Source organism: Pelobates fuscus, chromosome 3, assembly GCF_036172605.1.
Source record: "Pelobates fuscus isolate aPelFus1 chromosome 3, aPelFus1.pri, whole genome shotgun sequence".
Taxonomy (NCBI): domain Eukaryota; kingdom Metazoa; phylum Chordata; class Amphibia; order Anura; family Pelobatidae; genus Pelobates; species Pelobates fuscus.
The window spans coordinates 288,158,999-288,181,761 of NC_086319.1; the positions used below are offsets into that span (position 1 = coordinate 288,158,999).

General features: G+C 45.2%; 1 protein-coding gene across 1 annotated transcript in view; it reads left to right on the forward strand.

Annotated features, from left to right (window-relative positions):
- The window catches only part of LOC134601781 (disintegrin and metalloproteinase domain-containing protein 9-like), a 170,181-nt gene that overhangs the window by 40,580 nt on the left and 106,838 nt on the right, over positions 1-22,763 (forward strand). The window contains exons 10-12 of the mRNA XM_063446282.1: positions 7,380-7,485; positions 14,000-14,180; positions 22,588-22,668. Coding sequence (XP_063302352.1) covers positions 7,380-7,485; positions 14,000-14,180; positions 22,588-22,668 — 368 coding nt within the window. The remainder of the gene's footprint in view (positions 1-7,379; positions 7,486-13,999; positions 14,181-22,587; positions 22,669-22,763) is intronic.

Sequence of the window (22,763 nt, forward strand, 5' to 3'; positions counted from 1 at the left end):
ATTTGCAGATATCGGAATTGGTCAAAGGTGGTCAGTGGTGAGTGTCTGGGCAGGTCCGGGAGCTGGAGAAGTTGATTAGATCGAAAGAAGTGGAAAATTCTAGCAAGTATATTATCTTCAAAGTGTGCAAAGTGTTGGGGTGTCATGCCTGGGGGGAATTGTTTGTTTCGAAGGAGTGGGGTGAGTGTTTATGAGGGTAGTCTTGCAAGTGATTTTGTCCCACACGAGAAAGGACGTTTGTAGGGCTGGGTTAGTCTGTGGGGTTTCCGGCCTGTTGTGTTTTGGGAGCCAGAAGAGTAGGGAGGGGTGGTCCCCGCCAAGGAGGTCACGCTGAGAGGGCGAAAAGGAGTGGGGATAGGGGGCATCCCTGTCTGGTACCGTTCTGGATCGTGAATTCTGGAGGTTTTTCATTGGGTATAAGGAGTGTGGCTCTCGGATGGTCGTAGAGGGTGGTCAGGGCCTTGATAATTTTTCCAGGGTGGCAAAGAGAAAGGGCCAGAGAAGGCGATGAAATGCCTTCTCAGCGTCCATTGAGAGAAGGAGGGTTGGGATCTTTCTGTGTAGGGCTGTCCATATTAGGTCTATTAAGCGTCTAGTATTGTCACTTGCTTGTCTGGTTTGAATAAATCCTACCTGGTCAGGGTGAACTAATTTTGGGTGGTGTGGTTGTATGCGGTTTGCCAGTAATTTGGTAAATATTTTGATGTCTACATTGAGGAGGGATATGGTCCGATAGTGTCCAGGGTCTAGATGGGTTTTGTCGGGCTTTGGGATAAGGCAGATGTTGGATCTTAGCATGTCTCCGGGTATTTTTTCTCCTTGTATTAGTGAGTTGTATAGCGTGGAGAGGTGGGGTAGGAGGGTGTCCGAGAATGTTTTATAATATAGGCCTGTGTAGCCATCTGGTCCTGGGCATTTATGTGGTTTAATCGCCTTCAGTGTTTGAGCTATTTCTTCTGTTGTGATGGGGGCAGCTATTTGAGCTCTCGCCGTGTCTGATAGTGCTGGGAGGAGGATATCATTTAGGTAGGCTTGTGTGTCCTCTTGTGTTTGTTGATGTCTTCGGTGTTGGCGGGCCTCTGGTTTGTGGTCGTATAGCTTTGTAAAGTAGTTGGAGAATGTTGTGGCTATTTGGTCTGGGGTGGTATAGGTGCTCCCTTTGGGTGAGTTGATTTTGTGTATATGCTTGGCTTGAGTTTTGTGACGGAGTTTGCGGGCTAGAAAGTAGTCTGCTTTGTTAGATTTGTCATAAAAGAGTTGCATGGTCCATAGTAATGCCTTTTGGGAGTCTTTGGACATGAATGTTTTAATGGCTTGTTGGTGGGTTTTGATTTGTTGGAGCAAGTCGGGGGTGAAGTGTTGTGAGGTGTTGAGTATGAGGAGTGTGGGTTCGAGTAAAATGTGAAGTCTGGTGTCATGGGGGGCTGTAGCCTCCAGATGTCCTGTAGGCCCGTAAGGTTTGTAAAGTTCGAGAGCGATTTATCTAAAGTCATGGGGTGGGTTATATTCCTAGTGTTGTTTTTTTTTGTTGCGGTCCACTTTGGGGGCCATTACTGCGTTAAAATCTCCCCCCAGTATTATGTGGTGGGAGGTGATTAGCTTTAGGTGGGCCCTAATGGTTGTCCAAAATTGTGGATCTGAGGTGTTAGGAGCGTATATGGATGTAATGGCGTATTTGTGGTTACCCATGTGGCCCGCAATGGTCAGGAATCTGCCTTGGGGGTCTGCTATAGTGCGTGTGAAACGGACTGGGCAGGACTTGGCTACCCCGTTGTGTTTTCCGTAATGGGAGTTAGCTAGATGGCATGTGGTGTAGTTTTGTTCTTGAGGGGGTGTCGTAGTGTGTCTCCTGGAGAAGGACGAGCTCCGCTTTTGTGCGGTTTGCCCATCTGAGTAGTTGATGCCTTTTGGCCGGGTTATTAAGGCCTTTGCAGTTGAGTGTCTGTTAGGCTTCTGGTGTCTCTGGTAGGTCTTCTCTGGTAGGTCTAGGGGATTTCGTCTAGCCGTTTCAGATACGTCTATGTGGGTTGTTCAGTTGGGTAAGGTAGGCGGGGGGGGGGGGGGTGGAGAGGGCGGTCGTGGTCGTCAAGAGGTTAGTATGTGTACCCCCCTCGTAAGGGGGGGGGGCATTTTTCCCCCCTCCCCACCCCCCCTTTTCTTTTTTTCTTTTCATTATTAATTGTAATAAACGTTCGATATGGGTACTGTCGGTGGTTTGTGGGGTAGGGGTCTGTTGGTCTGGTCCAATTTATGTCTTGTTGCGGGTGGATGGATGGGGGAGTCTGGGGGGTACCTCTTCATCTCCCATGTACCTGTCTGGTCGTAGGGGTTGTGGGTGATAGTGGGTTGCCCCTTGTGGCGGGTTCAGGTTATGGTGAGTCCCAAAAAACGTCCATGGTTCTCGTTTGAGTGTCCCTGTGTCCTGGGGGGGAGTTGTAAAGGCTGATAATGATCTTGTCCCCCTCAGGTGGTTGGTGGAGGATGTGCGGTCTGGTGGCGTCATGTTGAAGGGTATCCGATGATGCCCGCTCTTTGCAGGTGAGTTGGGGATAGCCAGAGGTGGTTGGTGAGTACTTGTCTGGTCCCTTTCTCCTCCAGATGGAGTACTTGCTTTGCCCCCTTCGCTCTTGTGGGTGCATGTTGTATGATACTTTTCTAGGAGTCCTGGGAGGAAGCGGGGAGAGGGCCTGAGGGTTCCTCCGTCGTGTCCGGAAGGGTAAGTCCAAAGGGCTCGGTTCGGGAGTAAGTGTGCATGGGGAGGTTTGTGCATCTCTGTTCGGGAGAGTGATAAAGTAGAAGAGGGACACGGCTATGGGGTGTGAGTGGGAATGTTGCCAGTGAGAGGAGGCCTGGTTCCATTGTCGGGGACGCAAGATGAGTGCTTGATCATTAGCTGTTGTAGGGGCAGAGGTGAATGTCCGCAAGGTGTTTAGGCGTACCTGGTGTTCCACGGCGCGCCGGGATCAACTTGGTGTTGCGCTCAGTGTTCTGTTCTGGAGTCGGCAAAAGGGTGTCAGGGACAGGAACCAGACAGAGACAGAAGTAGATGCAAACACACCTTTAATAATAAATAACAAATAAATAACAAAAGCAAAGTCCAGAAATCAAGCAGGGGTCAGTCACCAGAGCGGGTAGTCAGACAAGCCAGGATCAGGAGCACGGAGAGCAGCGGAGTCAGGAACAAGGCCGGAGTCAGGAACCAGGAGCAAACAGGAAACACAGGAACAAGGAGACTTCTGGGAAACAGGAAACCCTGACAAAGGGCCCATGTCTGCGGTCGACAGCAGGACATGGGTCTTGTCATCTTTTCTAACTAGCAATGTGAAGGGGTATCCCCAGGTGTATCGCAGGCCTTGTTGTTGGAGGGCTTCAGGTCCTGTCTTTTCTTTAGTGTTGATGGGGCCAGGTCCTGGAAAGAGGTAAGAGGTAAGGTGGACGGTCCCTGGCGGCATGTAGCAGTTTTTCTTTAGCCTGAAAATAATGTAGCCGGGTGATAACATCCCTGGGGGTGGACAGGTTGAGATTCGGAGGCCTTAAGGCCCGGTGCGCCCTGTGTGTTTCCCAGTCCCGTTCTGTGAGGTCCGGCACTGCTACTTTGAAGATGGCTTTTAGAGTGGGGACCAATTGTTCAGTGAAAACTGATCTATTATTGAGATCCTCCAGTGCAGTCATCCGGCCGTAGAAGTAGGCTATTTCTTGGGTGTGTGCTGTGGTGGTTGCTGTCAACGTGGATATGTGGGTTTCCGTTTGGTCAGTCCGTGTGGATAGTGCGGTCACGTCCGCTTTGAGGCCTGCTAGCTGTTTATTGATTTCGGACGCCACATGGGATTTTATGTCGGCCGTGGCTTCGGTTAACATTCCTCTCAGGATCCCTATGGTGAGGGGGGCCATGGGGTCTGATGTGTATGTACCTTCCTCCGGACCCGAGTCCTCGTCCTCCGTGCGTTGGGAGTCGCTGGGCCTCTGCATGGATCCCTGCATGCGGAACATGGAGGCTACCGATGGGGTTTGTTCTTTTTTTTTTTTTTTTTTTTCGCTGCGAATGGTGCCAGGAGCCAGGTACGTTGCGAGTGCGGATACTTATGTGTTAAGGGCACAAAGGATATTGCGGATGTTAGCAGATTTTAGTGCTTAGGGGAGAGGGAGCTGAGGATTCGAGCGTCCATCTTTCCTCGAGGTCAGGCTCCGCCCCCAGATTTACATTTTTTAACCGTTCTTCGTAACTAAAATGCTCCATTCCTTTTATCAGTTTTGTATCTTGTCTCTGCACTTTTTCTAGTGCCATGATATCTTTCTTTAGAACGGTTGTCCAAAATTGCACAGCATATTCAAGGTGTGGTCTTACCAGCGATTTATAAAGAGGCAAAATAATATTTTCATCCCGAGAATTTATGCCCCTATTTACACATGACAAAACATTACTGGCCTTAGCAACTGCAGATTGACATTGCATATTGCTGTTTAATTTGTTGTCTATAACAATTCCTAAATCCTTCTCGTGTGTGGTTATCCCTAATTCACTACCATAAGGGGGGTAAATTGCTTGTGCGTTCTTAACCCCGAAGTGCATTTCTCTACATTAAATTTCATCTGCCATTTTAGTGCCCAGTCCCCCAATCTATCCAAATCCCTCTGCAGCAAAGCAATATCGTGCTCACATTTTATTACTTTACAAAGTTTTGTGTCATCTGCAAACACTGATCAATGCCTATTTCAAGATCATTTATAAATATGTTAAATAAAAGTGGTCCCAAAACAGAACCCTGAGGGTGTTTGTGAGTGCAATAATACCCTCTTTTTATATATTGTCATTCTGTAAGGTTTTGGCCGGGATCCAGTCGAATCCAGTCGAATCGGTGGGAGGGGATGGAGGACGGCCAAGGATTTCACCAATCAGCAGTGGGGGCGGGGACCTCCTGCGGTCAATCACTGAGTGGTGTGCTTGGAGAGATGGACCTGCCCATCGGATTTAAGTCCAGCCCATAAACCGCCTACCAAGGCGGCTCTCTTGTATTTGTATTTTAATCTCTGGGGGGATAGCCCATTACCACAGACACTTGGTCCAACCCACATGTCAGACACAGGCAAGGAAGGCGGGCCGAAACAGAAGGGTCCAACCCCTTAGTGATTGACCGCAGATCCCCGCCCCCATTGCTGATTGGTAAAATCCTTGGCGGTCCTCCTCCCCCTCCCACCGATTTGATTGGATAATTACAAGGGAAGGTATTTAATTACACCACACTGGGGAGCGCTCGTCTAGTGTTTTGCAATTGTTTTACTTTTTTTATTTTTTATTCACACTTTGGTAGCACTATGTGTACGTTATAGTTACATCTTCTTGGTAGTTCTAGGGTTTGCTGATTTCAGGTAGGCACTAACTTTGTGTGGTGCCAAGGTAATTAGGGATAGTACAAGGATACATACTGTTGTTTATTTTTCCTATTAATGTGCTATGTATAGCTTCATGTTTCTTTTCCATTAGATCAGCCTGTACACAAGGGGCTGTTTGGCATCTCCTGACCTGGACCTCTCTCTGCCCATAAGTAGAAACAAGTGGGCGGTTATTTTTTTACATACCAGATAATCCTATTTATCTTTCCCACTGTCCTCCTCTCTTCCCTAAACATCTATTTAACTATGACCACATCTATATTGGGCTGTCCACAGTTTCATTTTTAAACATTAGATTAATTAAAGTAAGGGTTCTCATTTTGCTTCTAATCTTTACTCTACTGTGCTCTCTCCCGTTGCGAACCCCTTTGGAGTAACGTACTGGGATTTACTTTGCTTCTTGTAGTAAGCTTTCGTGGGTTTCCCCCTCTTGGAGAGCACAGCTTAGGTGACCATCCTCCATATAGGTGGTTAGATGTTGTGACACCCTCCCCTTTGGGAATAGAGTGTAGTCCCTGTATCTTATTTCTAGCTATTGTTTGTTGCACCTTGTTTTTTTGTGTGTCTATTGTGGATGTAGCAGGTGTCTGGAAGTCTGGTGAAACTGTGTCAAGTTAGTCACATCCAAGCAATGGTTATGATAATACTATTTTTTTATAGAAATATATAATTTCTGTCTGTCTCTGAATTTTATAGTGCCTAAACAAGTTGAACTTATTCTATTAGTGTGAAAGGCACCTCTAATGGGAAAGAAAATGAAGTGATTGACATATACAAGAAATCTTCATGGGAAATTTGAACAAATGCCTTGTCCAAATGCCAAATCTTTAAATGGACACTATAATCACCAGAACAGCTACAGCTTAATGTAGTTGTTCTGGTGAGTATAATAGCTCCCTCCAGGCATTTTCATGTAAACACTGCCTTTTCCTTAGATGGCCCCTGGAGGGGCTTCCTGACTCACAATAAGCAGCCCTCCCATTCAGCGTCCCCAGGCTCTGAATGAAGATGCTGAATTTTCCTCATAGAGATGCATCGATTTAATGCATCTCTATTAGATGGTCCTGATTCGCCAAAACGGCATTTGGCCCCGTGCCGATTTGAGCCAATCCAATGCTTTCCCCATGGGAAAGCATTGGATTGGCAAAAAATCTGCCATTTCATTGATGTCACGCGGTGCTGGAAATAAGGTGAGCTTTAAACTTTTATATGGGGGCTAAGGGGGTGCAAGCCACGTAAATGGTGGGTTTAGCACTAAAGGATAAGGAATACATGTTTGTGTTCCTGACCCTATAGTGATCCTTTAAGTCATTTCTGAAAGTGGATATATGATTTATGTACTGATGAGAATGTTCAAGAACCATTTGCTTAGTGTATAAGATGACTGGCTTCCTTATTTTTCCTTGCAGTGTGGCCTGTTTGTTGCAAGGGCAACTGAACTGAGGTCTCTGGTGGAAGGTGAAGATATACTGGAACATGTTTGGCCTCTCTTGTTTGATTAGATGTGGTTATTTGGTCTGTGTACACATACCAAATGTTGTAGTGTAGGAGCAGTGATGTAATTACATTTCTAGGGCCCTTTTTGTCTAGGTGTGCTATTGTTCAAACCAATACTGATCTGTGATTTAACAGTTGATTATTTTGCATGGTTACTCCTAGGTTTCTTATTTATTGAGATGGGAAGAAGCTGTTAGAGCGCAGACTGTGAATTTTATTTTCAGCTGTTTCATTGTTGTTGAATTTGAGTAGTTTAGTTGCTTTTCCAGTTCTCTGACAACCAGGAATGAACAGTATATCAAAACACATTCCAAAATAGCATTTGTGGTGGAGTGTAGACATGTAGATAGAGGAAATTCAAAAGTTAATCAATAAAAGACATTACAATAATTAACTGAACTCACATGTGCTTGTATAAATATAATCAAAAAAGGCAATTGTATTTTGTATGTGCTCGTTTAAAGAAATATGCTATTCAAATGTTTTTGCAGATTCCAAAAGTGCCAGTTATGAATGCTACCAAGAACTAAATGTAATAGGTGATAGATTTGGAAACTGTGGTGGTGTCCAGGGATATTACGCCAAATGTGACAAAGAGTAAGTCATTCTGCTTTGAATCCAAAATACAATTTAATTTATGTGGTATAAATAGAAAACTAAGAGGGGATGTAGTGATGCAGTCTTAGAATATAATTGCTAATAGTACATTTGTTCACTTGTCCATTTCCAAAGCTTTCTTTAAAGGTACACTCAGGGGCGTACCTAGAGCATTTGGCACCCGGGGCGGACCCTGAGTGTGGCACCCTCCCCCCCCTCCTCCCCCCCCCCCATAATAAAAATGTAAGAAAACACCCACATATTTTTTCAATATTTTCAATACCAGTGCTTTTGTAGAAAAGGGCTGGTGAGAACCTTCTAGAAAACTCCTGCCCCTTTCTACAAAGCCCCTGGTCTCGCCCTTCATGTAAAAACCCTGCACCCCGATCACATAAATTTCATACACTCCCTACACATAAAACCCTGCACCCCGATCACATAAATTTCATTCACTCCCTACACATAAAAATCCTGCACACCCCCTTAATAAAAAACCCTGCACACCCCCTTAATAAAAAAACAAAAACGTGCACAACCCCTCTTAATAACAAAAAACCTGCACACCCCCCTTATAAAAACCCTGCACACCCCCTTAACAAAAAACAAAAATCTGCAGTGCACATCCTCCCTTAATAAAAAGAATACTGCAACCCCCTTAATCAAAAAAACCCTGCACCCCCATTATTTAAACCTCCCCCTTTAATTCTTTAATCCACAGCCCCCTTTAATTAATCCACACCCCCCTTAATTAATACACCCCCCTTAATAAATCCTCACCCCCCTTAATTAATACACCCCCTTAATTAATCCTCACTCCCCCTTAATTAATACACCCCCTTAATTAATCAACACACCCCTTTATTAATACACCGCCCTTAATTAATCCACACACCCCTTAATTAATACACCCCCTTAACTAATCCACACACCCCTTAATTAATACACCCCCTTAATTAATTCTCACTCCCCCTTAATACACCCCACTTAATTACTCCACCCCCTTAATTAATCCACACCCCCTTAATTAATACACCCCCCTTAATTAATCCACACACCCCTTAATTATTACACCCCCTTAATTAATCCACTCACCCCTTAATTAATCCACTCACCCCTTAATTAATCCTCACTCCCCCTTAATACACCACCCTTAATTAATACTCACTCTCCCCTTAATTAATAAACGCCCCTTAATTAATCCACTCACCCCTTAATTAATCCTCACTCCCCCTTAATACACCACCCTTAATTAATACTCACTCTCCCCTTAATTAATAAACCCCCTTAATTAATCCACACCCCCCTTCATTAATACACCCCCCTTAATACACCCCCCTTAATCCACACCCCCCTTAGTTAATACTCACTCCCCCCTAATTAATACTCCCCCCTTAATTAATCAATACACCCCCCTTAATTAATACACCCCCTTAATTAATAAACCCCCTTAATTAATCCTCACTCCCCCTTAATTAATACACCCCCTTAATTAATCAACACACCCCTTAATTAATACACCCCCCTTAATTAATCCACACACCCCTTAATTATTACACCCCCTTAATTAATCCACTCACCCCTTAATTAATCCACTCACCCCTTAATTAATCCTCACTCCCCCTTAATACACCACCCTTAATTAATACTCACTCTCCCCTTAATTACTAAACCCCCCTTAATTAATCCACACCCCCCTTAATTAATACACCCCCCTTAATTAACCCACACCCCCTTAATACACCCCCCTTAATCCACACACCCCTTAATTAATACTCACTCCCCCCTTAATTAATACCCCCCTTAATTAATCAATACACCCCCCTTAATTAATACACCCCCCTTAATTAATACACCCCCTTAATTAATACACCCCCCTTAATTAATATCACTCCCCCCTTAATTAATACACCCCCCTTAATTAATACACCCCCTTAATTAATACACCCCCTTAATTAATACTCACTCCCCCCTTAATTAATACACCCCCTTAATTAATACACCCCCTTAATTAATACTCACTCCCCCCTTAATTAATACACCCCCCTTAATTAATACACCCCCTTAATTAATACTCACTCCCCCCTAAATTAATACATCCCCCTTAATTAATCCACTCACCCCTTAATTAATCCAATCACCCCTTAATTAATCCTCACTCCCCCTTAATACACCACCCTTAATTAATACTCACTCTCCCCTTAATTAATCCACACCCCCTTAATTAATCCACACCCCCTTAATTAATACACCCCCCTTAATTAACCCACACACCCTTAATACACCCCCCTTAATTAATACTCACTCCCCCCTTAATTAATACTCCCCCTTAATTAATCAATACACCCCCCTTAATTAATACTCCCCCCTTAATTAATACACCCCCTTAATTAATACACCCCCCTTAATACTCACTCCCCCCTTAATTAATACACCCCCTTAATTAATACACCCCCTTAATTAATACACCCCCCTTAATTAATACTCACTCAAACCTTAATTAATACACCCCCCTTAATTAATACACCCCCTTAATTAATACTCACTCCCCCCTTAATTAATACACCCCCCTTAATTAATACAACCCTCTTAATTAATACTCACTCCCCCCTTAATTAATACACCCCCCTTAATTAATACACCCCCTTAATTAATACTCACTCCCCCTTAATTAATACATCCCCCTTAATTAATCCGTTCACCCCTTAATTAATCCAATCACCCCTTAATTAATCCTCACTCCCCCTTAATACACCACCCTTAATTAATACTCACTCTCCCCTTAATTAATCCACACCCCCTTAATTAATCCACACCCCCCTAATTAATACATCCCCCTTAATTAACCCACACCCCCTTAATACACCCCCCTTAATTAATACTCACTCCCCCCTTAATTAATACTCCCCCTTAATTAATTAATACACCCCCCTTAATTAATACACCCCCTTAATTAATACACCCCCTTAATTAATACACCCCCCTTAATACTCACTCCCCCTTAATTAATACACCCCCTTAATTAATACACCCCCTTAATTAATACTCACTCCCCCCTTAATTAATACACCCCCTTAATTAATACTCACTCCCCCCTTAATTAATACACCCCCTTAATTAATACAGCCTCCTTAATTAATACTCACTCCCCCTTAATTAATACACCCCCCTTAATTAATACACACCCCCCTTAATTAAACCTCCCTCCCCTTTAATTCTTTAATCCATTATCCACCCCCCCCCCCCCCCCCCCCCTTTAATTAATTTAGCCCCATCACATAAAATTACTACTTACATTTTATTGATGCCTTGACCGACTGGGTGCCTCACCGCCCGGATCCTTCCGCTGAAGATCCGTGAAGGCGGGCTGACGGCGCTGCGCACGACGTCATCACGTTGCGCGACGCCGCGGCCTGCAACACTCCTCCCCTTCTCATCCTTGTAGTAAGTCCTGCCGGGCCGCAAAGGTGCTGCGGCTGTGCGCAGCGTAATGATGGGGGCCGGGGGGTGACACATGACACCGGACGTCATGACACCCCCCTAGTCAGTGGCACCCGGGGCGGGCCGCCCCCCCCACCCCCCCCTTAGTACGCCACTGGGTACACTATAGTGCTAGAAATACAAACTTGTACTCCTAACGCAACAGTGCCCCTGTCCCTACTTGTGTTAAGATTCCCCCCTTTTACGTTTTGTAGATGCTCTGACCCAGTCAGCTAGCCATCACCAAACCCCCCTTGACAGGTGCCAATGTAACTATATAATCAATATTATTCACTTTATCTGTTAGTGGTTTTAATGTTGTAGCTGATTAGTATATTACACACTGCCAGCCAAACACGCCACACATACACCTATTACTTATAGCCAACACATTACACACAGCCAGCACACACCAGAGATGCACACATTACACATAGCCAACACACAAATTACATACCGCTATCCAGGGCCTGCCTTAGGCCTTCAGTCGCCCTGTGTGCGAAAAATCTTAACAGCTTCTCCCCCAGCCATGTGTATGGGGGATTTATTAAATGAAAATTTAAAAATTAACAAATATTTATCCCCTCTTCCCTGTCATTACCTTGCATGAAGGGGGGCATGCTGTTCTCTGGTGATCCAATTTGCTGGGAATCTGGTCGGTGCCTTCACTGGGTGCAGGCCATCAGCAACTGTCTCATGAGCTGAGGCACTTACAGTATCAGAGCTTTCCTGTAGTAATCCGCGGCAACGTTCTGATTGGCCGGAACTTGGAAGACAGCTTACATTTATCATGTGTGTGTCAGACGTGATTGTGTGATGTGTTGGCTGTGTGCCATATTTATAATGGGTGTATTGACTGTGTCTGATATGTGTGTGTACTGACCGTGTGTGATTTTTGTGCACCATGCACTGGGGTAGATGGGGGAGAAATGCACTATAGCAGTAGATAAGGGGAGCAGTGGCACTAGGGTAGATGGGGAACAATGGCAATATAGGGGTAGATGGGAAGGCACTATATGGGTAGTTGGGGAGCAGGGGCACTATAGGGGTAGATAGGGGGCACTATAAGTGTAGATAGGGAGCAGGGGCACTATAGGGGTAGATGGGGAGCAGGGGCACTATAGGGATAAATGGGGGGTATTATAGGGGTAGTTGGGGGAACAGTGGCACTATAGGGGTAGATGGGGACACTATAGGGGTAGATGGGGAACAGGGGCACTATAGGGGTAGATGGGGAGCAGTGGCACTATAGGGGTAGATGTGGGCACTATAGGGGTAGATGTGGGCACTATAGGGGCAGATTAGGAACAGGGGCACTATAGGGGTAAACGGGGAACAGTGGCACTATTGGGGTAGATGGGGAGGCACTATAGGGGTAGATGGGGGTCACTATAGGGGTAGTTGGGGGAGCAGGGGCACTATAGGGGTAGATAGGATGAGCATGGACACTAAAGGGGTAGATGGGGGTACTATAGGGGTAGATGGGGAACAGGGGCACAAAAGGGGTAGATGGGGAGCAGTGGCACAATAGGGGTAGATGGGGAGAGCATTGGCACTATAGGGGTAGATGGGGGCACTATAAGGATAGATGGGGAACAGGGGCACTATAGGGGTAGATGGGGGCACTATAGGAATAGATGGAGAATAGGGGTAGTATAGGGGGAGCAGGGGCACTATAGGGGTAGAGGGGGGCACTATAGGGATAGATGGGGAACAGGGGTACTATAGGGGGAACAGGGGCACTATAGGGCTACTATAGGGGTAGATGGGGAACAGGGGCACAATACGGATAGATAGGGGGAGCATGGGCACTATAGGGGTAGATGGGGAACACTATAGGGATAGATGGGTTTAAATGGGGAACAGGGGTACTATAGGGGGAGCAGGGGTAGAGGGGGTACTATAGGGGTGGAGGGGGAACAAAGGTACTATAGGGGGAGCAGGGGCACTATAGGGGTAGATGGGGGACTATAATGGTAGATGGGAAACAGGGGTACTATAGGGGCAGCAGAGGCACTATAGGGGCAACATTTTGCCTCGGTTTTTCCATTTGGATTTAATTTCCCAAAAAATGGAATTTAGTGAATAATCCTGTCAATGTCCAGTTACCTCCCTGAGCAGGGGGCCTAATTTAAAATTGTGTGTTACTACAAATAGATTGGGCTACTGCTTTAGTCCCTTGAACAAGTAGATTTTTTAATTTTATTTCCACTCCCCTTTCAGCAATCTAAAATAACACTGGATCAAATCTTATTAAAAGAAAAATAAGTTGTGTGTGTATTTATTTATTTTTATTAGATTTCCCTTTTAAGGAATTTGAAATACGTGGGTTTGAAATCAAAACAAGACAAAATGGGTTTAGAAGTATATACTCTTACTATTTTTCATAGATGGTGTGCGAGCTCATAGCCATTACATATGCATACACTTGGACATTATGAGATTTATTAACTGATTGCTCTATGGACAGTCTCTACAACCATAAATATTCTTTAACATTCACTCATACCTCTTATCAATCCAGAGAGAATCAGGATGGGGTTGGTGACCCACTTCACTAGTGATGCCCGTGACGGGTGGTCCAACCACGGATAGGCTGCCTGGCCAGACCCCAGCCTTTAGGACTATGTAGGGAGAGCTGCTAACTAACTTCCTGCCTTATCCTAGTGCCCACTGCTCAATTAGATGTGCTTGTGTTGCACTGCCTGTGAACACTTCCCTGCTGTCCCCAGATACGAGACATCAGAGAGCCAAGGTGGGACAAGACCCCGAAATGGGATGTATTAGAGAAGAAATGCTCAGAGTTACCAGCGATGGTTACATTTTCAAATTTAGAATTATGGCAATATTTCTTTTATATCTATGTAATCGCTTGCCAGCTGAAAGATTTTGAAGAACATGTCTATGAAACCTTTACAGGTGATATGAAATGAGAGCTAGATTCAGTAAAGATTAAATATAGTCAGTCAAGTATTAGTCATATCTATGCAGGCTTGTTTGACATTTAACTCAATATTTTATTTAAATTATATTCCAGTGATGTACTGTGTGGCAAGATCCAATGTGCAATCACAGGAGAAGTAAAGATAAATATAAAAAATGCAGCTGTGTCTTTCTACACTCCTAAAAATGAAACTTGTGTAAACGCTGACTTTTTCACAAGTGATTTTGTTGATCCTGTACAAGTTAGAGATGGTACAAAGTGTGGTGAGAATAAGGTTAGTAAACGTTTAGAGTCCAAACATGCTTGGTGTGTCTGTCATTAATCCTACTTTAACTTCTGATTTGTCCTGATTTTAGTAAGCATAGGTATATTATTTAAATTAAACAAAAACAAGCATTTTGGAAGCCAAGAAAAATATTTCAAAGTAGTTTACTAAATAATGACATAACATATAAAACACATATACATGTTATATGCACACAATAATAATATTAATAATTTTGAATTTTTTATTTTATTATTTTTCACTGTTGCCACCCTTCTGCTTATCTTTTGGGCAGGAGAAGTAGAATTAATTTCACTGGTTAACAATTTAGCTCTCTTGTGGTCCATCAGCTTAGCTGCAGGTCTGCATCTCCGGTTAGGTGCCTGTCTTGACTGGGAGGTAGCATAGAGATGTGCGCCCAGCAGAGCACAGGACTGGTCAGAGAGATCTCCTCACTGGCCCATGCAGCTGCAAGTGATCTCAGGAAAGCCAGTGATTTAATGGTGCTCTAGGACCCCAAACGGCAACAGTTGCAAACAAAATTTGGTTGCAATAATAAAGTTCTTTTGTAATTGTTAAAATTGTGTATATACAGTTCTAGGGTATTTAACCCCTTAAGGACCAAACTTCTGGAATAAAAGGGAATCATGACATGTCACACATGTCATGTGTCCTTAAGGGGTTAAACATACCCTGCAGTTTGCATATACAATTCTCGTATTAAAAGAGCTAAGGACTGTCTTTTTTAGGATTGTAGTGATGCATTCATTTTTAATTTCAGACCTAAATATATGCCTAAATTGTGCAATAGTTAGTGACAATTGCAGATTATGTTAACGTAGTGTACGTATAATCTTAATTTTAATAATGACAGGAGGCGAGTATTTTGCATAACTTTCTTTACTTATGCCTCCAGCAGCACAAGTCAATCAATCAAAAAACTTTAACCAATCCTAGGCCAACATAGCCTGCATATAAGTCTTTGGTGGGCGTGTCTATTCCTCTTTCTTTGATGTGAGAAGTCCTGTAACGTCAGGTTGTGAGGTATCTTTTAAACTGGAACTCTGTAACTTGAACGAACGTAGCTTGGATTGGAGCTTGATGGATATTGTTGTCCGGCTCCCAAGTCATCTTATGCTGGAAAAAAACGGAAATAGGTGAAAGATGTGGAAGTGAACTATTGTCCGCATGCAACCTAGACCTGATTCAGTTACTAAACATGACTAAGTATTAGGTTATAGTATTGACAGTACTATGAGTTGTTAACTAGTAAGTTCTATACTGTTTACGTGAGGTTTATGCTAGGAATGTAACAGTCTGTCATGAAGTCACAATTGTCTGTAAAATGCTATGAACAGCGAGTATCAAGGGGGGGAACAATCTCGAGATCTATGGGGGGGAAAATACTCGCCTCCTGTCATTATTAAAATTAAGATTATACGTACACTACGTTAACATAATCTGCAATTTTATTACATGACAGGAGGCTTCCTATTTTGCATTTTTAACGCTGCGGTAACAACGAAAAAGATGCGTGAGATGTCTGTCGAAAGTAGAAAACTCGGAAGGTGTTTTCTCTAGTCCAATCTGCCGAGCGCAGGATGTCCGTGAGTGAAGCTCCCGCCGAGTATGCACGCGAAGCCGCCGCCCCGCGTACCGAGTGGGCCCCGAAATTCGGTTCTACCCCTGCAAGGGATAAGAGCCATCGTACCCATCTGGCCAACGTAGTGGTAGTTACTGGTTTGTATGGTTTGGTATAAGATACCAGAAGTTGACCTGATCGGTAAAAACGGAGTGGTTCGGTAACTTCTACGTACCGAAGCAAAGTGGTCACGACGCATAGCCACGGAACCGTCGGAAAAAATGGATAAGACACGGATGTGGAGTCCGTCTTAGTCCTGCGAGATACCGAGAAGGTAACCCCTACTGGTGTAATAGTGAAACCATCTATGTCAAAAGCCCTAACGTCTGCGACCCTACGAAACGAAACTAAACATAGGAGGAGAGTTAGTTTGGCTGATAGTTGTCTCAGTGACAAGGTCTCGTTGTCAGGCCAGTTCCTAAGGAATCGGATAACTATATCAACGTCCCAAAGAGTGTTATACTTCGGTACCGGAGGTCTGGCTAGTCTGATGCCCCGCAGTAGCCGGCATACCAGAGTGTTCTGACCCACTGGTGTACCGTCTATCGGGGTGTGGGCCGCCGAGATGGCGGATCTGGTGATATTAATTGAGCGGAATGCTCTGCCTTCTGAGAACAGGTTTGACAGGAAATTTAGAATGCAGGGAATAGGTGCTGTAAAGGGATCAAGGTCCCTTTCCATGCACCAGCGGTTCCATGTGTTCCATGCGGATAGGTAGCTACGTCTAGTGCCCGGTGCCCAGGAGTCCCATAACAGGTCTCTAGTCGTCTGCGATAGGCCTGAGACGTTCCAGGATCCCCGGAAAGACTCCAGGCTACCAGTTCCAGCCGGTCTTGTGTAATCAACGGATGAGGTTCCCCGTCTGGGTTCACCAGGAGGAAAGGGAACACTGGTAATAGTAGCGGATGGTCCTGTGATAGAGCTAGTAGGTCCGGGAACCATGCTTGGCTCTTCCATAACGGTGTGATCAGAATCAGAGAGGTCCCCGCTCTGCGTAGGTGGTGGAGGACTCTCGCCAGCATCGAGAAAGGTGGGAATGCGTAAGCTCCTGACTGTGGCCATTGTTGCAGGAACGCATCCACTGCTTCGCTTTGAGGGTCCGGGAGCCAACTGTAATATCTCGGTAGTTGAGTGTTCGTCCGTGATGCGAAGAGGTCTATGTGTAGCGGACCTCGTATCTGCCTTATCCTGCGGAAGATGGTGGTGTCCAGGCGCCAGTCGCTGCTGTCTCTCCAGTGTCGAGAGAACCAGTCTGCAGTGAGGTTGTTGGCACCCGGTAGATATTCTGCCTTGATCGTGATGTTGCGGGGTAGGCAGAATCGATAGATGTCCCTCGTCGCTTCCGTCAGGGCCTGTGATCTGGCTCCGCCCAGGTGGTTTATGTACTGGACTGCCGAAATGTTGTCCATGCGCAGGAGTATGCAGCAATTGGACATGTTCTTGGCCAAACTCCGGATCGCGAAGGAGCCCGCTATCAACTCCAGGCAGTTGATGTGTAGGAGTTTTTCTTCCTCCGACCATGGCCCTCCGGTGGACGCCTGTGTGCAGTGGGCTCCCCAGCCCCATAGGCTGGCGTCTGACTCCAAGACAAAGTCCGGATTCGGACCGAATATGGCTCTGCCGTTCCAGGCTTCCATGTGCAGGAGCCACCATCTGAGTTCCGTCCGTATTTCTGCTGACACTGGGATCCAGTGGTCGTATGTCTGACCTTGTCTCAAGTGATATGCCTTCGCCCGTTGCATGGCCCGGTAGTGTAGCGGTCCCGGGAAGATCGCTTGTATGGAGGACGATAAAAGGCCTACCATTCGGGCTAGGAGGCGAAGCGGTATTGAGTCTTTTCGAAGTACCCGGCGTATCTCTTTCCGTATTGCCGCAATCTTCGTAGTGGGTAAACGGAGGGTACATGTCCCCGAGTCTATTTCGAATCCCAGGAACTGAACCACCTTGGCAGGTTGTAGAGAAGATTTTTCTCTGTTTATGATGAAGCCCAAAGATTCCAGCAAGAGCACTATGAATCTCGTTTGAGAGTGAAGCCTGGGCGCTGATTCGCAGAAAATCAAAATATCGTCCAGGTATATTAGGCAGCGGATGCCTTTCTCCCTTAGGTAAGCCATTACCGGCTTCATGAGTTTCGTAAAGCACCATGGTGCTGAGCTGAGGCCGAATGGGAGACAGGTGAATTGGTAGGAAAGGTGGTTCCATGTGAAGCGGAGGAAAGGACGGCTGACGCAGGCTATCGGTACCGATAGGTAGGCGTCCTTTAAGTCTAGTCCAGTGAACCAGTCGTGTTGCAATAGTAGGTCTCTTAGAAGGTGGATTCCCTCCATTTTGAAATGCCTGTATGTGACGAAAACGTTCAGTTGCCGTAGGTTGATGACTGGTCTGTAGTCTCCTGTTTTCTTTTGGACTACGAAGATGTTGCTGAAGAAACCCGTATCGTCCGGGGCGACCTCCACCGCCCCTTTGTCGAAGAGGGTTTGAATCTCCTTGTCTATGATTCCTGTGAGTGTTGCCGACGCTCTTATTGGAGGTGGGCGTCGGTCTTGTACCGGGGTGTCTGAGAACTCGATCTCGTAGCCGGTTACCGTATTGAGGATCCAGCTGTCCGAAGATATCTTCTCCCATTCCTGTGAAAAGAGAGACAGTCTGCCTGCAGTTATGTGGGGAAAAAGACAGGGTGTGTCGGGGATGCTCACCTGTATTGAAACGTCCGCGTCCGCGGGTGCGGGTACCTCTGGAACGGAAAGATCCTCTCTGGAAGTTGGTTCTTGAGGTTGGGAAGAAGGCTTGAGATGACTGGTATCTGGGGCCTGTAGGCCAGAAGCGGCTGGTGGCTCGGCCCCTTTGGCGACCAGCCCTGCCAAAAACTCCACGGCGTGGTGTGGTGGTGCGAAAAACTTGCCTGATGGAGGTCTGAGCCTTATTCAGAGTGGTGAAGATGCTTACATGTTTCTTGAGTTCAGTTATGAAAGAGTCACCGAAAAGTTGACCGTTCGCCAGCGGTCCCATTTCTTTTTTACCCAGCTCCATCAGTTTTGGGTCCATCTTGAGTAATGCAGTTCTGCGGCGTTCTGCGCACATTGCCGCGTTGGTGTTACCCAGCATACAGATGGCCCGTTGCGCCCATTCACGTATAGTGTGGGCATCCAGTGTGGTGCCCTGGGATAGGGCTAAGTCGGCCAAGTATAGCATTTTTGCTAGAGGGCCCAGGATGTCTAAGAGTTTGTCTTGGGATTCCCTAAGGCCCTTCTCTATCCCTTTTCGCGGGTCCCGACCTGCACGGGACATGAACAGGGATACGGTAGTATCAAATTCCGGGGTTAGTGCGATTTTATCTGGTAGTGTGGGTCTTGGGCATTCTGCCCGTAGTCTCGCCCTTACTTCTTTGTCCATTGGCTTTCTCAGCCAGAAATGGACGAACTGAGTCAGGTGTTCTGGCAATCCCCATTCCGTCGATCTTGGATGTCGGATCGTGCGGGGGTCGAACATGGTTGCTCCTTGGGGGTCTATGAAGGTGCCCTCTTCCTGAGGGAATTCCTGTTCAAGGTATGAGTCTTGATCATAGTCTCTGTCGTTTCCCTGGAGGTCTAGCCATTCCTCGTCTTCCGAGTGTGAATCTCCCGCCTTCCATTCATCCATGATGTCAGGTGATGGTGGGGGGATGTGATCATCGTCCTCCGAGGACGGAGAATATGGAGGGGAAGTTCCTCTCTTCATTGTCTGGCGGCTCTTCTTCAGCGGTGTTTTTCCTTTCTTTCCTTGGGTGTTCGATATGGTGCCCTTCCGTTGCCGTTTTGTAGCGTGGTAATCTCCGAGAAGGGCATCGTCAGTAAAAACCGTGGGTTGTTCAATAGCCGTGTCCGGTTTTGGGTTCTGCATAAGCAGTTTGTCGATAGCTTTCTCCACGGAGGCGGCTACCGCCGAGTTAATGAGTGCCTGCCAATCTGATGGTGGTAACTGTGGTGAATCACTCATCTTGTGTTGTGTGTTGGGTCTGTCTGTGGAAGACAGGAAAGTGTTAGGAACTGAAATGCGTGGATTGCCGTATGATACAGTTCATGTATAGAGTCACATATATATGATAGTATGGCAGGGGACGAGCCTGCTGTTATTGAGTCACTAGATTTAATAGCAGGGGTAAGTCTGCTTGTATCGGTTCAGTTAATATATATATATAGCAGGGGATGAGCCTGCTATCACTTGTTTGAGGCTGTTTGCAGCTAGGCACTTATATATATATATATGTAGCAGGGGATGAGCCTGCTGGCACTATGTCACTTGATTATAGCAGGGGATGAGCCTGCTGGCACTATGTCACTTGATTATAGCAGGGGATGAGCCTGCTGGCACTATGTCACTTGATTATAGCAGGGGATGAGCCTGCTGGCACTGGCACTTAGTTAAATCAGATGATGGGTCTGTTTATATAGTGACTCTTTGACTCTTCTGCGTATAACAGGGTATGAGCCTGTTGCACTAGTGACTCTAGATGTAATGCAGGGAATGAGCCTGCTTGAGCTGTGACTTTGAGAAATACAGCAGGGGATGAGCCTGTCTGTACTGTGCCTTTAAAAGTATAGCAGGGGATGAGCCTGCTAAAACTGTGCCTTTAAGATGTACAGCAGGGGATGAGCCTGTCTGTACTGTGCCTTTAAAGTAAAACAGGGGATGAGCCTGTTTAAACTGTGCCTATAAGATGTACAGCAGGGGATGAGTTTGTCTGTACTGTGCCTTTAAAAGTATAGCAGGGGATGAGCCTGCTTAAGCTGTGTCTGTAAGATATGCAGCAGGGGATGAGCCTGTATGCACTGAGCCTTTAATATGTCTTAGCAAGGGGAAGTCTTAGGATACTGATATCACCAAATATACACAGTGTAGGTAAACCAAAATGACATATTGACATAAACCTGTGAGGAGAAAGAAGGACGGGTCGTTTGAATCACGACCGTTAGGAGCGCTAATGGCCGTCGTGGGTCTCGCGGAAGCGAGATCCAAGATGGCCGCCGTTCGCGCCAAAATGACAGTGCGGTCCGCGATCGTGATCGCGGTCCGCTGTCAAGCCTCTAAATGCCGCACAAATAAGCGGAATGCCCCTCCAACCCCACACCCACCTCCCAAAGGGTCCCTAAGCGAGCTCCATACCCAGAAAAAAAGCGCTGTCGCGGAAAAACGCCGCGGGTAGGAGACAGTAAAGGGTGAGAGGAGAGGTAGGGCAGAGGGGGAGAAAAAATAAAGGACTAGTAAAATAAACATATACAAATAAACATTAGGTAATGGAAAACAATGAATATTATCCTAGCAATATGCATGAATATAAAATAAATAAGCTCTGAAGGTAGTACTCTGACCTGTGCCTTCTGGAAGCAGCAAAGAAAGAGGTATAGACACGCCCACCAAAGACTTATATGCAGGCTATGTTGGCCTAGGATTGGTTAAAGTTTTTTGATTGATTGACTTGTGCTGCTGGAGGCATAAGTAAAGAAAGTTATGCAAAATAGGAAGCCTCCTGTCATGTAATAAAATTACATTCCATCCAAACTGTAAATATGTTTGTCCATTAAGGACAAACATATTTACAGTTATGTGTCCGAAGGACCAGAGATTTGTTGTTATTTTTGATGTGTTTATATTCAACTATGATTCCCTTTTTTATATTTAGTACACCCACACGTCCCTTTTTTCTATTTAGTGCATTTTCAAAGACCGACAGGGCTTCACATGATGTGAAATATATCAAAGTGATTTAAGTCCTACAGGGCAGAGAATTGAGCATTGACAGAGCAGGGACATGGTCTACACACCAACACTACTTCATAAGGTTAAAGCTATTTTGGTATTTGGAGTGTCCTTTTAATTACATTTTAGACAGCGCAAACTTCAAGCAGGAATCTTTTAAATATTCTTTTATACCCTTCCAATGCTATATAGAAGTGGTCTCATTGAAGTTGTCTGCGTGCAATTTTCCTTTCCCCTTGACCCAGCAATGTAAAATATTGCTGTTTTAGAGAAACTGCAATGTTTACATTACAAGGTTACTATCTCTAGTAGCTGTCTATGCTATAGGATGTCCAGTATCTTCAAAATCCCCATAGGACAGAATTGATTCTGTTCAGATATATCGGTAAACAATTCCAGCACTTTGGTTGTGCCTCTCAGTGTATGCTGAGTCCCTGCTTACATCTTGCACCCAGCTACTATGTGCTGAATTGTCTCAGAGGTCTCTTTTCACAGTCTGCACCTTGGGACTTGCCTGGTGTGGTAGACCCCCATTTCTATTGATCTGGTGCTGAGTGCCTGTTCCTGGATTAGTGTCTCAGTGCTGCATTTTCCAACCACTGGTAGCATTTTTCAATGTGAGCCACATCCACTGTCTGCCAGTGTACACACACATATATATATATATGTATAACAAAGTATTTAACCAGGAAAGGTACATTCAGATTACTCTGGTTACCAAGTACATCCAGGGGTTGTTACTATCACCCAATTTAATGGTACTCATTTTATCTACCTCTGAAGGATGAAGGGCTATATATATATATATATATATATATATATATATATATATATATATATATATTTACTAGATGCTACTAGATAAAGCTGACACTTATTTATGGGTGAGGCGATTTAGGTATTTAGTATGCAATTACAGGTGGATGAATGTGAAGTTTCGAGGAACTTAACCAATAGGTCTTTTGACACACAGATGAGCTTTATTTTTTTTTCTAAATCACATGCAATAATTTGTCAATAAATACACTCTGTTTTCAGATATGCTATAAGCAAAGGTGCACTGATTTCTCCAGGTCTGACTTTACTTGTGAACATGATACAACATGCAATGGCCGAGGCGTAAGTAAAATACAGAAACTAACCAACAGATAGTTATTTTTTTTTCCATTTGATCATTTTATTAATTTCAAAAGATAGGGAGTGGGGCAGATAGT